Source organism: Cricetulus griseus, chromosome 7 (genome assembly GCF_003668045.3).
Source record: "Cricetulus griseus strain 17A/GY chromosome 7, alternate assembly CriGri-PICRH-1.0, whole genome shotgun sequence".
In the NCBI taxonomy this organism is placed as follows: Eukaryota; Metazoa; Chordata; class Mammalia; order Rodentia; family Cricetidae; genus Cricetulus; species Cricetulus griseus.
Genome location: NC_048600.1, coordinates 94,097,851 through 94,114,572, shown reverse-complemented (window position 1 = coordinate 94,114,572; position 16,722 = coordinate 94,097,851). Strand labels below are relative to the sequence as shown.

The following is a 16,722-nucleotide window of genomic DNA, read 5'->3' as shown; positions in this document are numbered from 1 at the left end:
TTAGGGAGCAGGAAGTTCAAAATCAGACTATGGCAGAGCCACACCTTTTCTGGAGGCTTCTCTTAGGGATAATCTGCCCCCTTTTTCACCTTTTGATGCTATGGTCATTCCTTGGCTTGTGGCTCTACCCCTATGGCTGCCTCCCTGGTACTTTGCTCCATTCTGAGGGTTAACCCCTTTCGTCCATGTTAACAGAATTTGGTGACATTTCTGCTCCCCACCCCAGTCTTCTATTGGAGTATTTCCTTCTTTTGGGACCCTTAGCAGAGTCACATCCCTTTACCACAGAAGACAGCATTCCCAGGTTACAGGAAGGCTGATGTGGTTGTCACTTGTTATAGGTCATTTTTCAGCTGCTGTATTTGTTATGCATTCACTCTTCATTAAGCCCTCCCTGTTTCTTACCTTATTGTTTAAAGAACTCTACCTTTTTCTTTATTCATTATTTTAGGGATTCTTCCCAAGTAACCCTTTACAGGTAGAGATTAATCAAGACAAAACAAGTGATTATATTTATAAATGCTGAAAAGACATTTGAAGAAACTTTAATGTCTACCTCTGACAAAATTAATATTCTAGAATCATAAAATAATACGGTTCAAAATTACTACCCTCTGTCAAACTAGCCATCATTTGCAAGATGTCACCATATCCCACCATTAGGTCCTGTACCCAGATTCTAGAGCACTGAGTAGAAAAGACAAGTACCACTCAGATGCCTCCCACTAAAAGAAGCCCAAGCCTCACTTACAGACTATTTTCTGACAATCAGGGTGGTGTGAATGCAGAGCTGGACAGAGGCCTATGCCCCCAAGTCCACCTGTTTTACAGAGGAATCAGCTTCTACAGAGTGAGCAGACATCTGATCCAAAGCCTCATACCATGTTTATGGAAGAACTGAGGCAGCAACTAGGTTTCCAGGCTCCTGGTCCAGAGTCCCAGCTGGCATTCACTTTAGCCTTTCAGTCCTCTTGTAGGTTTTTATAGATTACCTTCTATATGTACAGTACTTTATAGGGCATGGTATCTCACGCGCGCGCGCGCGCGCACACACACACACACACACACACACACACGCACACAAAAAACACACACACATGGTTAAATGTATATTTAAGCATATATATATGCATACATATATATACACATATATATACACACACATGTACATATACATATGTGTACATAAGAAAAGATGGTTATATTAATCACCATATGAGTCATAGCAAGTGTTGTGACAAACTCTGAATAAGAAAACACTATAATATTTTTAGGTGTTGTGGTAAGCCCCAGGAGGCTGATGCTGCTGGGCTCGGGTGCTAGGAATTATTTTTATAGGAAGAAGTGGGAAGGGTGGTGAAAAAATATTCAGGAAGTAGCAGGGGTGTATCCTTTCTATAGTACAGATTAGAAATGCCTGGAAAAGTAGACTGAGATCAAATCACAGTGAGACTTGAACACTATACTGTGGTCTTTGAAATTCAGTTTGTGTGGATTTAACAATAGATTAGGAGTAGGGTGATTTCAAATGTTCAGTTAAATGACAGGGTGATATTGGGAAGAAGACCTGGGTTAGGAAGGCAACAAAATAATTTTTAATGTGGTGACCTTAAAATCCCTGTGGACAGCACATCTGGACTATTTTGTTTTGCAAAATTAAATATATATAAAGTAAAAGATTAGAGTAAGAAGCCTGAGAAAATGGAGACAGGCAAGAGAGCAAAAACTGCTAAGGAGGGGCTGCATGTAGTTATTCTTTGCACAGTCACCTAGCCTACACTTAGTCACCCAGAACCCCAGTTACTCTTTTACGCCAGCACAGAGTGAATCCTGGTAGAGGCCTCTCCAGACACTGCAGCAGTACAATTCCCCTGCCTTGTGCTCTTCTCACCAGCTGCCATCTTAGCTGGAATTTCAAAGCCTTACTTTCTGCCTTCCTCCAGACTGTGAATAGTGGGCTCATTTCACTGTGATGCTCCTGCATGTGCCTGCTTCCAGCCCTTTATTATTCCTGTTGCCCTACATGATCCTTTTCTCCTGCTTATCCACTTCTTACCATCCTTTGCAGTTCTCCTTGGACTCTTTTATACCCTGCACACTGAGTGGTACTTAGGCAAGCCACTTGACCTCCCCACGGATGAGACAATTAGTTCCTGTATGTTGCTGTTTTGCTTTTATCTTAGGCATGCTGGATGATAAATACAACTATCTATTTTGAAGTCATCTTCTTGAGGTAAGCAATAGCCAGTAGAAAACGATGTTCCTACTCAGTACGATGGGACTGGTGTCCACTTTTTTTCTGAAGGGGAGAAGCAGAGTCCCTTTTATTTACTGTGTAAAGCTAAGTGGACTGGCTTTTAGAAGTTTGATTGCAAAACTGATAGCAGAAAGGCCTGTGAACTAGAGAAGCTTGAGTGTGGTCTATGTGGTAATGATACATGCTTTCTGTTTTCTCTCCAGCTATTCTGCCATTGGATTTATTGACAAAAATAAAGATACTTTGTTTCAAGATTTCAAACGTCTCATGTATAACAGGTATGATTGTTTATTACCTTTACCTTAAATTCTTTGACATAAGTTGCATAGGATATGTGTGTGCAATGATTACTTTTATGTGACAATTTGAAGAGTTTTTAGCAGCTTTTCTGCATTGTTATGCTTTTTTGTTTTGTTTTTCAAAACAGGGTTTCTCTGTGTAGCTTTGGAGCCTATCCTGTCACTCGCTCTGTAGACCAAAGTGGCCTTGAACTCACAGAAATCCACCTGCCTCTGCCTCTGCCTCCCGAGGGCTGGTATTAAAGGCGTGTGCCATCAACGCCTGGCTGCATTGTTATGCTTAATGAATGAAAATGTATATGACCTTGGGATTACAAAATCTGTAGACTTGGTACAGGGGCCACTACCAGTAAGATTTGCCTTAATTCTCCTTGGATTGTTTCTCTTTTCACTGCCACCAATCCAATACCAATATGCTCAGTGATCCCCAAGCCAGGCCAGAGGTGACAAGTATCAAGTAACCTCTAGTGCACCTAAAACTGTTACAAACACAAATTCCCATCCACAGAGTTTTACCTCCAGGTATGAGCCACTCTGTTGTCAGACTAACACCTAGCATCAATGAATCCTGGTCCTCACTGAGCTGGAGAAGTTCCTCATAAACTACCCAAAGACAAAAATCTATACAGAACAAAAACAGGCAAGGGATGAACAGTGGAGTTCATCAGTGTGGAGAGAAGGTTCAGGAAGACAGAAGATGTTTCTTGGCCATCATCCTGTATGTTAGAGAACTTGTTCACTCATTTAGGTCTAAGTATTTGCTCAGTAGACTACAAAAGTATATTTTATACTCTTGAGCCACATATCCTTCTGTGCTCTGAGATACAGCTGGGAAACCAGTTTAGAAAATGCTCTTTTTCCAATAATAAACTAACTTTCCGAAAAAGTGGGTGAGAGGTTAAGAGTAGAAGTGCATTTATCATGGCCAGGAGAATCAGTTGACAGAGCACCACTGCTCAGAAGCAGACTAATATAGCCTAGGAGCACAGGACCAGGATAGAAATGAAGTAACACATGGATATAGTTCCTGAAATATCGAATAGTCACATAGAGTGTACTACTTGCATTGGTATAACAGGCTGTTTTCTCTATTGGAAAAACCTGCATGAGAAGCCAAACAGCAGTGGAAACTTGCTTACTAATTGACAATGAAAAATATTACCCATAGAAGCCAGTCTGTTTGGTGCTTGGTAAGCACAGAGTTAGAACAAAGGAATTTAGATAAACTAACACTTAATGGTACTGGGCTGGGGCAAGGTGAATCCATTTTATCATCTTCCAAAGCAGTAAAAAGATTAAATGTCTGCTCACTGTTGCTTAATGCTTATGTCTTGGTAATGGGGAAGACCTTGCAGTGAGATGGCATTTAGATGAGACACCTTTACTGATGAACACTTTTTGATGTTTCTATGGCTGACCAACTTCTCAAAATCTGATAGCATCTTTTTTTGTTTTTGTTTTGTATAGGTTAATGTTACTCTTGGATTGCTAGGGGTTTTTTGTTTTGTTTTTTGTTTTTCAAGACAGAGTTTCTCTGTGTAACCTTTGCTGTCCTGGAACTCACTCTGTAGGATCTTTAGTTCTAGAGCCCAACAATTGCATCTACCCACAGGAATGATGTGTATGTCCACTTATGTGCACATGGTCTGTAAATGGAAGAATGGGGCAGGTGGGTGGCCTGCCAAGTTCATGAACTTTTACTCATTCTCTTGTTGCTCAGCCAAGATCTTCCTTACCTTTTATAGATGCTGGATTTCTTGTTTTGTTTCTCTCTCTCTCTCTCTTTTTAAATTAGATTCTAGGGGCTAGAAAGCTAGCTGCTCCTCCAGAGGACCCTAGTTTGGTTCCCAGCAGCCATGGTAGCTCACAACTGCTTGTAACTTCAGTTCCAAAGGATATGGCACCCTCTTCTGACTTCTACTGCCATCTGCACATGCATAACATATACACTCACACAGACACACACACACAGTCACATAAATAAAAGTAAATCTAAAAGAGAAAAGAAAAATATCCAAGTATTTAAAATATCTAAAAAATTGTTTGGATAATAGTGTGTTCATGACTTTCTGGCCTGAAAATTCTCTTTTAAAATGACTCTGTTTAGATTCTTTTTATATCATTTCTAATGTGATATATAATCTACTTTCAGTCTTCCTCCTTCCTTCCACTTACAACATAATAGGAGAATAGTTTCTAGTTACAGCCAACAGTGAATAAGATAGAGGAAGAATTTGGATTAGAAACTGCACAGATACAAACAATAATGATCCTCATTTTTCTGGCACATGTAAGAATTCTCAAAGTACACACAGCACAGTTTTCTGCCTCTGGGAGTTCTGTTTAAAAGGTGATTGAAAGGCATTGTAGAAACCCTGTATGCCAGAAGTGAAGGGCCATCGTTTGAATTACTTCTCAGCTAAAAGGAAGGAAAACGGTGTGCTTTTATGTGGCCATTTTTATAAGGGTATGACTGTAAATGATGGAATAGAACTTTACAGTGGTCAGACTGTCACAAACCAAAGAGAGCATCATGTTGTTTTCTTGACTCTTTTGATGATAGTTGGTCCTACACAGTGGTGTAATTAGAAGTGTTGTCCTGTCTGGGCTCACAGACCCATATCTCCACTTCTGCCCTCTGGCAGCATCCATTGCTCCATTTCACAGTGATTACTTTGAGCAAGTGTGAGACAGAAATTTACTGCACACTTTCAGAAACCAACTCAGTTTTCCACAAGGGAAAGAAAAGTGGGCATAATGATGGAGGAATAAGCACAATCAACTATGAATTCCTGTGTTAATTATTGTCATTTTTCTGACCCCACATTTGTAAGATAAAAGTTCCCCCAATGAAGCAGCATTTCTACTTCCAGCTACTTTAAAGTACAAAGCACCCAAATTAATCAGGAAAAAAATCACATCCAAGGCACTACACGCTTTTTATGAGAAAATATCTCTACAGAGACAAATAACAAATCTGCGGTTTCGACATGGAATTGGCCTGAAGTGAATTTTTAGAATTGGCTCAGGGTAGCTCTAGTGTGGTGTCAATATTGTGCTGGAACCACTAGCACTACCTGTGAATGTGTTCATAAATCCAGCCCTAGTAGCCAGCTTTGCTAGGAGACTATCAGAACTACTATGCTATTGCACCTAGCTGTGTATTTGTTACCTGTTAGAAGATGTTCTCACTTTCCTGTTATCTTCCATGACACAGAAAACCATTTTCCTGCTAGCAATTTGTCTTCAGTTTTTAGCCATTATAAAATCTTCATCTTACAGATATATATGTATGTATTTATATAAAATAAGATACATGTTTATATGTATATTGTAAGAACCACACTAACTATGCAAGAGATCTATATAGTGATTTAATGGCTATCACTTTAAAGAATTTTTTAAAGTGCTACAGTTTGGAAATTTTCTATGGTACACTATTGGTCATTATATGATCATAGTTTTCTGGATGCAACAATTTTTCCAGTTAGGCTTTGTGAATCCCTTCTGCAGTGCACTGTGATTCCCAAGACACAGCTTGACAGGAGTTATTGGCCTTTTTTATTCACCTTATTTAATGCAACATTGAACTATTCTTTTTGTGTTTCTCAGTTCAAATCCTGTGCTGAAGAATATGTGGCCTGAAGGCAAACTGAGCATTACAGAAGTGACCAAGCGACCTCTGACCGCTGCCACCTTGTTTAAGAATTCTATGATTGCTTTAGTAGACAACCTTGCTTCAAAGGTAATTATTTTGTTTTTTTAAAGGTCCCTTATAATTCATAGATTCCCTCTTGACATACAGTGTGGCAAATGCATTTGTGATTTTCTTTTTAGGTAATTTTTCTTAATTAAGTTGAACAGTATATATTCAAAGTGAACAATAGAATTTTTATTCCTACTTTAAAAAAAAATGAGTATAAAACAATTGTTTGTATCCCCGATGAATTCCTTTCTTAAATTCAAACTTTTTATTCTACCGTTAAGGTCAAGGGGGAAACTGCCATTGGGGTTTCAACTATACCGTGCCTGGAAAAATAAACTGAATCCTGTGCTGGAAGGCAGGGCATGGCCAGAGAGAGGAGGGAATGGAGTCAGAAACAGTTGAATATAACTATAATCATGTGCCATCCATCCATGTGTTATGTTTGAATAGCAAGTGGCCAGAAGGGGTTTAAACAAGAATTTAGCTTATAAATCTTATCTTCACATTGCTGTAAATGGCTGAGCTACACAAATGATTAATGACAATTATTTCTAATTTTTGCTATTACTTTGATTCTAATGTCTGATAACTTGAGTCTGGCTATTTTTCCATTTTATTTTTAAGTACGGGTTTTATTTTCCTCTCAACAGATTTCTGCTCCTAACTGCTCTGTTGACAGGTTTGATAAATTAGCAACATTCTGGGACTTGTTATTTTTAGCTCTTTTCTTTATATCTTCCTCTTCTGGTAATTTTATTGTATGTTTTCTTCTCTGTTATTATCTTTTTAAAAAAAATCTATTTTCCTTCTAAAAGAATTAATTTGCATGTATACTTTACCATGGTTACATTAGGCAAATGCCACAAGCACACATCTATTCAGTAGCTTTCTATCACTTACCATCTTTATTCCTTAGCCTCAACTGGCAGCACATTAGCACAGTCCATCCTTTTGCATAATTACATTTCCAGAAGCATGGGACTAAGGGCTAGAATGCCATCAGCAGCTCTGGCTCTCTCGTTTCTACTTTTCTCTTTATGTCATCTTTATCCTGCCTCATCCAGTTAAGAGAGTGAACCTAGAAGGAAGGCATGCAACACAGGAGAGAGATGACTGCTTTGTGGAGGATATTTACTCAGTTAACTAGTGAAAGAATCATCATTTTCAAAAGCTGATAAATATATATCTGTAATCTTGGGAGGATTGCAACTGTAAGGCCTGCTTACACTGAACAGAAAGTTCTAGGCCAGACTTGGCTACAAAGCAAAACCCTGTCTCAAACCCAGGAACTATGAAAACCAAATTCTGAACTTTTTTAATACATTAAAACAACTCTGTACCCAGGGAATAGGAAGTATGTATTCCTTTCTAGTATAAATGGGACACTTTGCAAGAATTGACCACATGCTAGATCACAATGGTGCAACTATTTTGAAAGAACATATATACAGATACATTCTCCATCCTCAAAGCAAGTTATTTTAATATGCTTGGAAACTCTAAAAATAAAATGCTTTCCTAAATAAGTCACAGATTTAGGAGGATATCACAATGAAAATCATAAAATATTTGAGACTGCTTGACAAAGAACTTGTCAACATTTGTAGGACGCTATTGAAGTGAACCATTTGGTATGCCTTTTAAAACAACAAAATTGGCTAAAAGTAGGTAAGTTCAACTCAAAGAGCCAGAAGAGAAACTCAAAAGAAAACCTAAAGAGAGAAGAAAATAATGTAACAACAGAAATTAGCCATAATGGAGAAATAAAAAAACTAATAAATAAACAAAACCTCTAATAAAAGTGATTTTAAAATAAAACCAAAATGATGAATGAAAGGTTGTAATAACCTCTGATACTAGAGGTCAGCATGTTATGAATAACTGGCTGCTAGCACATTTTAAATTTTAGTTTGCGAGGAACATGTTAAACTTGATTCAAGATGAAATAGAAAGTCAGAATAAGGCAGTAACCTTGAGGATTCTGAATTACTACTAATCAGAAGTCTACTGCCCTCCACCTCCACCAAGAGCATCAGACCTGATGGTTTCACAGACACAGTTTATAAACCTAGTAATGTCAACCTAGTAATAATATAAACCTAGCACCTATCAACTGTTTGGGAGGTGGGAAGAGAGGCTGACACCCAACTCACTTTAACAGAGGAACACAAAGATACTAAAAGTATGTATGAACATTGCCTTTCTGGGAGGCACAGTAAATACAGTGCTTATTAAAGATAATGCAAGTATTAAGTACATTTTTTAAAAAATCAACTTTCTGAATGCAACCACGAACTAGTAACATTAAGGAATCTGTGTAAATATAGAAATCAACTGAGTGGAAGCACAGCCTTAAAGCTGCCTGTTCACCTGAGAGGTTTATTGAAATGTCTAGCTCTGGTTAGTCGGCATTCAGGTCTGAGTCCTTGAACTGAAATCTTGGGTTTACCCAAAGTAGAGTGATAATACACACACACACACACACACACACACACATACACACACACACACACACACACACACACTACAAAATATTTAAGATAACTCAAGTGGAGGGGCCTGGAAATATAAGAAAAAATATGTAACTAGACAAATTACAGAAATAAAGCTAAACAAAAATAGTGAAAATAATTTTATTCTTTTTTAATTCTTTAATTACTACTCATATTTACATATACATCCCCCCATTCCCTTGCCCTCCCTTCCTCCCATGTTTGCCACCAACCCCCCAACCCACCCCCAACTCCTCCCCAGGGATAGTGAGGCCCTCGACAGGGGACCTTCAAAGTCCACCATATCATTTGGGGGAGGGCCTAGGCCCTCCTTGCTGTATCTGGGCTGCAATAGTATCCCTCCATAGGGAATGGGCTCCCAAAGTCCATTTGTGCTCTAGGTATAAAGACTCCTCTGTTAGAGGTCCTATAGGCTGTCTTGGCCTTCTAGCTGGCACTCACTTCAGGGGGCTTGGTTCGTCCAATGCTGTTTCCCCAGCTTTATGACTAGGGTCTCTATGCTCTCACTAGGTCAGGTCAACTGTTTCTTCAGGTTTCTGCAGCACTGTCTTGGTTCCTTTGCTCATACCTCCTCCCTCTCCACAACTTGATTCCAGAAGAATGGTTCAGTGCTTAGCTGTGGGTGCCTGTTTCTGCTTCGAACAGCTACTGGATGAAGGCTCTAGGAATGGTAACCAAGGTAGGGAGGAATAGAGGAGGGCAAGAAAGGTGATGTCTTGATACGGGGAGACAGCACAGGTTTGGAGAGAGGTCTGGCACAGGGAAAATGTTAGGGGATTCACAGGGATGACCCCAACTAATAAGCCAGGCAGTAGTGGAGAGGATGCCATTGATACCTTTCCCCTATAATGAAAATAATTTTTAAATATTTAGAATTACACTTGGAAAGAGCTATGAAACATTAAGATACATGGAGAGAATGAAAACACCTAACATGCATGTACTCAGGCATATAGGAGAGGACTAGCAGAGCAACACTTGAAGAAATTTACCCAAGAATTCAAAAATGTTGTAAGACACCACACGGCATGCAATCCGGAAGCCAAGCAGATCCCCAAGTTGGGAAAGTGAAAGGAAATCTGATGTGACACCTAGTGACATCCAGAACATCAAAGAGAAAACATCTTTGTGTTTGGTTTTACTGTTTGGGTGACAGGTCTTACTATGTGGCCTGGGCTGTCCTGGAGCTCTCTACAGCTAAGAATAATCTGGAACTCCTAGTCCTCCTGTCATCTGCTCCCAAGTGCAGGGATTACATGTGAGTAACCACCATACCTGGTCCAAAGACAAATCTCTAAAAAGAAGCCAAAAAAAAAATGATTAGCTTAAAGAGACTAATAATCAGGCAAAGTGAAAATGACTTAACTAAAGTTCAGTACCCAGAAAATGTCTTTTGAGTGTTCACCACCATTCAAAGCTCACTAACAGATTAGAGTCTGCACCAGGATCCGGAAGCAGCCTTGCAGTTGCACTCACTTCAGGCTGATGCCTTCTGATCTGGGCCAGAGGTCTTCCTACCACTTGATCAGTATCCCTCGCCCTGTATTTTCTCTAGTGTCTATCTTTCAGGGTTTCATCAAGGAGGCTGGTGAGTACTACCTAGTCTGTTTCCCAGAAGTGGTACTCCATGGGGCATTTCTCCAGTGTTTCAAGTGTACTATCTTCTCTCTTCACCTGGACTATCTTTGAAATACAGAGAATAGGTCCTACTTCATGTACATTTTGATAGCTTTGTAAAATGCTACCAACAGATGGTCAGTAAGTTGTTAAGTGAATTTGAATATGCCTTGACTATCAGTATGCAAAGCAGATCAAATAGATGTATATGTAAATGCATTACCTTCTAGGTAATGTGAGCACAATTTGGCATGCTTTTAGAAATTATATTTTTCACATAAAACCTAGGGAGACAGGTAAAGAGAATGAGATCACTATGAACTCTGGCAATTTAGCCTTTATACAACACTGAATTTGTCAAATTTAGGATGGCTTAGGCTGAGTCAGTCTTGGTATTTATAAGTGAGAAAGGAGGTGGCATTTTATAAACTGAGACAGAATGATGATTAAATATAGAGAAAGTATTTCCACTAGATTCCTTATTCAGTGATTTACATCACTAAGCAGGCTGAAAGGGCTTTCCCACTTACTGGTTGGTTCTTAGTGTCTCATGGTATTTCTGCTTCCTGTACACAATTGCTCAGTGCTGGTGCAAATCCACTTATCTTTTCAGAAGTCTCAGTTACTGCCTCAGATGATGTTTTGCATTGACTGTTGTGTCCATGTCACTGCATGTGTATTCAGTTCAAAGTATTTTCTAATTAACCTCATAATTTTGACCTATGAATCATTCAGAAGTATGTTTCTTAATTTTCAAGCATGAAGGTTTCCTATTATCTCTGTTTCCCTTGATGTCTAATTTCAGCATTTCACCAAAGGACATCCTCAGTGTGACTCCAGTCCTTAGAAATTTGTTAAATTTATCTTACATGGATGTTTTGTTTTTATTAGAGATAGCTTATATTCATTTATTCTGTACAAGGCCCATTAGGTCAAGTTTGACTTTCATATTGTCCAACTTTACAGCATCTTTATTAATGAAAGGTGAGTTTAAAACCATATTGGCTGTAACTTTATCTACCTCTCCTCATGTACCTCATATACTTTCAATCTTTGCTTTAAATGTTTTGGGATTTTATTCATTCATGTTACAACTATTACATTTTTCTGTTATTTGTTCCAGTTCTCTGTTTGAAACATCCCTTTCTTTCCTTGTTGTTTTTAAGTCTGCTTTGCATGAATAATACAACTTTGCAGACTTCTCTTTTGACTCGTGTTTATATGGTTTCTTTTTAGTTCTTGAATATATATTTCTTTATTTCATTGTCTCTGGGTGTACATATATATATATATATATATATATATGAGTGTGTGAATATAAATACATACATATATGTGTATATATGAACATATTTATGTATGTATAAAAATTATTCTGCAGTACCAAGCCTTCCCCACCAAGATGGGCTGAATGTTCAAAAACAATGAGACCAAATACAATATATCCTGGTTGGACAATATGGAAGTCAAATTTGACCTACTAGGACTTTCACAGAATACTGAGCATAAGCTATCTTTAAATACAAACAAAGTATGCATGTAAGGTAAATTTAACAAAATTCTAAGGATCAGACTCACACTGAGGATGTCCTCTAGTGAAATGCTGAAGTTAGACATCAAGAGCAACAGAGATTTTTTTTTTTTTTTGTGTGTGTGTGTGTGTGTAAGTATAGATGGATATACCACATGCCTGCAGAATACCCAACAGAAGAACGAAAGGAGGAAAGACTTATTTGGGCTCATTGTTTTTGAAGATTCAGTCCATCTTGGTGGGGAAGGTTGGTACTACAGACTAGTTCACATCATGAAGAGTCAGAAGCAGAGAGGAAAGGTGAATGCTGATACTCAGCTGTCTTCCTCCTTTTCCCTCTTTTATTCCATCCAGACCCCCAGCCAATATGATGTCCACATTCCATAGTGGTTATTCCTTTATAGAACTGTCCTTCCAAGGCACACATAGAAGTAAGTGTACTTTATGTCGGTGTTCTACTTGAGTCTAAATGTAGTCAAGCTGGCAGTAAAGTAGAAATAATCACACTAGTTAATAGCACAGATAACTAAGACGCAGGTATGCCAATTCTGTGCAGTGTGGCACCAGCATCAGAACATGTAGACAGATCTAAAAGCACTTTGGTATTTATTGTGCTTAGTGCTACTTATTTTGGTTTATTCACCAACCAGTAAGATCTTCTATGCCAAAAGACTCACAAGATCTTCACTTAATAGTGACCTCTCTTCCTTCATCATCCTACACTGTTTAAAATTTATCATGAGCCCTGTCAAGAGTAAGCTATGTATAAATTCTCCATTTGAAAACTATTATGAATTTTACCAACTATGGCTACTTTTAAAAGTAGGATTCTGATTAAACATTATAATAACATTGATCATATGCTTAAATGTGCAAGACAGGGTCTGACTATCTAGCTTTGGCTGGCCTAGAACTCACTATGTAGACCAGGCTGTCCTCAAACTCATAGAGATCCACCAGCCTTTGCCTCCTGAGTGCTGGAATTAAAGATGTATGCCACCAAGCCTGTCATCAGTTCTCTCTCTCTCTCTCTCTCTCTCTCTCTCTCTCTCTCTCTCTCTCTCTCTCTCTCTCTTTCTTGCGCGTGTGTGTGTGTGTGTGTGTGTGTGTGTGTGTGTGTGTTTTGTTTTTCAAGACAGGGTTTCTTTGTGTGGCCTACAGAGCCTCTGTAGACCAATGATCTACAGAGCCTCGAACTCGCTATGAAGACCAGGTTGGCCTCAAACTCACAGAGATCTGCCTGCTTTTGCCTCCCAAGTGCTGGGATTAAAGGAATGCACCACCACTGCCTGTCCATCAATTATCTCTTGATGCATAACAAATTACTCTGAAATGTAGTGCTTAAGAAAACCACAGCTTATTATCCCTCATGATTCAGTGAGTTGGGTGGACAATTCTGCTGGGCTCAACAAGCAGAGATCAGTAAGCCAGGGCTGGACAGTCTAAGATGATCTTACTTAAATGATCTGGCTAGATGATTGGATATCTTTATTCATGTGGTTTCTGGCTTGTTTACATACTAAAGAGGCAGTGTCTCTCATGGATACCTCTCCAGATGTCACTAGTGTCATTTCTGCTGTATTGTATTGTATTGGTAAAGCAAGTCACAAAGTCAGCCCTGATTCAAGGACTCCTACCTCTTAGTGGTATATGCTACAAATGTCGTGGTCATGTTTTTTACTCTCCCATCAATGACAAGATTAAAATAGAGACAGGTATGCTAGGCAGAATAATGGCCTAACCTGGTAGCACCAACCCTGATACCTGCTAGATATCTTGTAATCAAATTCCCTTCTGACACTACTAGTGAAATTTGCCATCAAGTCCAACAAATTAAAGGACAAGTTGCTAGTAAGACTGATTTTTATTTCAAATGCCATCTGCAAGTGAGGTCTCTGGGACACGCTTCTGTATGACTTGGATACAGTTTTTAGAGTTCCTGAAGACCCTTATTTACATTTAACAATTCATTAGAATGATTCATTAGGAATGCTATCCCTATGATAACAGTTTTATTATGAAGGATACAAACAGCCAGATGAAAACATAAATAGGCTGGCAAAGTCTGGAAGTAAGGTCCAAGCACAGTGGCTTTCTGTCCTCAAGGAGTAAGGCTGTACCATTCACCCAATACATCATTACATCCTCCAAGTCCAAGTGTTGTGAGGTTTTTTGTTTTGTTTTGTATTGTTTTTTGGGTTTTTTTGTTGGGTTTTTTTTGTTTTTTTTTTTTTGTTTTTTTTTTTTTTGGTTTTTTGAAACAGGATTTCTCTGTGTAGCTTTGGAGCCTATCCTGGCACTCGCTCTGGAAACCAGGCTGGCCTCAAACTCACAGAGCTCCACCTGTCTCTGCCTCCCAAGTGCTGGGATTAAAGGCGTGAGCCAGTGTTGTGAGTTTTTAATCAGGGTTTTTATGATTAACTAATTGGCTGCATAATTTTCTCTCCATGCCTTTTATTATGCCATATTAACTTTTGTTAGTCCATAGATTTCAAGCCCCCTACCCCCAGGATGTCCATGGCCTAATTTAGGAATCCGTGTGACTGTTATACATAGAACAGGTAAAATTAAGATCTTATTAGCAGTCCATAAAGTCAGATATTATCCAAGGACATCCAGGTGGGTTTAGTATATAATTACCAAGCTCTCTGATAGGGAAAAGGGAGTAAAAGAGTCAAGAAGCAGAGAGCTGACATGAGAAGACTCACCTGGCCACTGCTGTATAGGAGATGGAGGGGAGGCCCAGGAATGTGGGCCTCTAAGCTAGATATGTTAGTCCAGATTCACTGTTGTGACAAAATAACTGACATAACAACTTGAAAAGAAGCAAGCTTTGTGTACAACAGGAAGAGAATGGTAGAGCAGAACCACTCACACCATGGCAACCAGGAAGTAGAGTGCTATGAGTAGTTTGCCCTTTATTCAGGTCAAGCCCCCAGCCTCTAAGGGTGTGCTGCTCCCATTCCCCCTTTGGTAGTCCTCCCTCTGAGCAGCCTCACAGAGAGTGAAGAAATGCACTTTATAGTCTCCTAGACACATGTCAGTCCAAACAAGTTAACAATCAAGACTTACCATCACACCAAAAAGATGAACAAGCTATCTCCAAAGACCCTGAAAGTAATAATTTCTGTAACACCCTCATGCTAGCTCACTGAAGCCTGTTTTAGACTTCTAACGTCCACAGCTGTGAGATAATAAAATTGTATTATTTTAAGTCACTAAATTAGTCATAATCTGCTACAATAACAACAGGAAGCTAATACAGCAGGATTTGCAAAAAGGAAGAAAACAACTTTATTTTTATGGTGTAGAGAGCATGATAAATACATAATTATGGCTTCCTTCTTAGGTATTGGAAACTTACGTAAGTGCAAATTAATTCATATTCCTCAAAACTTTCCTACTTCCTAAATCATTTGCTACCCTTTGCCATCTGAAGCCCTCCACGATGCTCAAAACTACCTAATATAACTTCGTAGGACTCTGTCTTAATTAAGGTGCATCTGTGTGTCTGATGGATAATGGATTCAGAGAAGAGAAAGACACTATTCTTTCAAGTGGGATATATTTGACCTCTTCGATTCATCCAGTGATAATTTATTCATTATCTTCAGTGTACCAGGATATATGCCAAGCATGGCTTTATATTTAACACGAGTTGTAATCTAATGCCTGGTACCAAATGTAATTGGCATAGAGGGGAGAATTTCGACTGGGGCTCTTTCATAGACTTGCTATTGCCTATAGATGGTTTTATAACATTTCTGTTACCCATAAAGTTTAATCTCTTTCAGAAGCACAAACTAATGCAACAGCAACAATGATAATAATACAAGGGCAATGGCTGACACTTAGGGAGCACTTGCACTCTCTCAGACCACCTAACCTTAATCCGTCGAGTTCTCCATCACAGTCGGTCTTTACCACACCTGCTGCTTTTTCTTCTTTGGAGTTATTCCTTCAGTTATCTGTAAATATACAAAACTCAGTGCTTACACTTCTTAAATTATTTGTTCCTTAGCTTTAATCCCTTTCTACTATTCCTGATGAGTCTTAAACATTAAAATATCAACTGTGATTACATTATCACTACTTTGAATTGAGGCAGAAAAGAAGAATGCTTCATTCATAGATATATACTTGAGTGATCCAAGGCTCTGAGCTTAATTTGACACAGTTGACACTAATGACCTGCTAACATCCCTTGTCTAGGTCTACAGTGAATTCCGCCATTGCTTATTTATTTCTTTAGGAGCCATACTTTGTACGTTGCATCAAACCCAATGACAACTTATTTATTTCTTTAGGAGCCATACTATGTACGTTGCATCAAACCCAATGACAAGAAGTCCCCACAGATATTTGATGATGAGCGCTGTCGCCATCAGGTGGAATACCTTGGACTACTGGAGAACGTGAGAGTGCGCCGGGCAGGGTTTGCCTTCCGCCAGACCTATGAGAAGTTTCTTCACAGGTAAGGGTAGAGTGTGCATCAGAACCCAATTTCACTCAGAATTATGATACAGCAGCCATGTTAGGCCATCTGCAAGCATCTATTAAGTGAACAGAAAAGCCAAAGAAGCTGTACATATGAGAAACTTCTCCAGAATCTACAGAGTTCCTGAGTTTATAGATTATAGATCCTGGAAGAGAGTTCAGTCATTTTGATGGAAATGCAAGGAGGAACATGAAATGGAGTCTTACACAGGACTTTGCTGCAATACTTACTTCCTACTTGTTTCTAAGCCAGATGTTTTATCTCTTTGATCTTATTTCTGCATCTATAAAATGAATATAAA

The 16,722-nt window shown here is 38.9% G+C and overlaps 1 protein-coding gene across 4 annotated transcripts in view; it reads left to right on the top strand.

Moving 5' to 3' along the window:
• Myo1d (myosin ID) overlaps positions 1-16,722 on the top strand; it is a 303,156-nt gene that overhangs the window by 112,505 nt on the left and 173,929 nt on the right. For all 4 annotated transcript variants that reach the window (XM_027426506.2, XM_035447486.1, XM_027426507.2 and 1 more), the window contains exons 13-15: positions 2,461-2,535; positions 6,169-6,301; positions 16,231-16,397. In XM_027426506.2, coding sequence (XP_027282307.1) covers positions 2,461-2,535; positions 6,169-6,301; positions 16,231-16,397 — 375 coding nt within the window. The remainder of the gene's footprint in view (positions 1-2,460; positions 2,536-6,168; positions 6,302-16,230; positions 16,398-16,722) is intronic.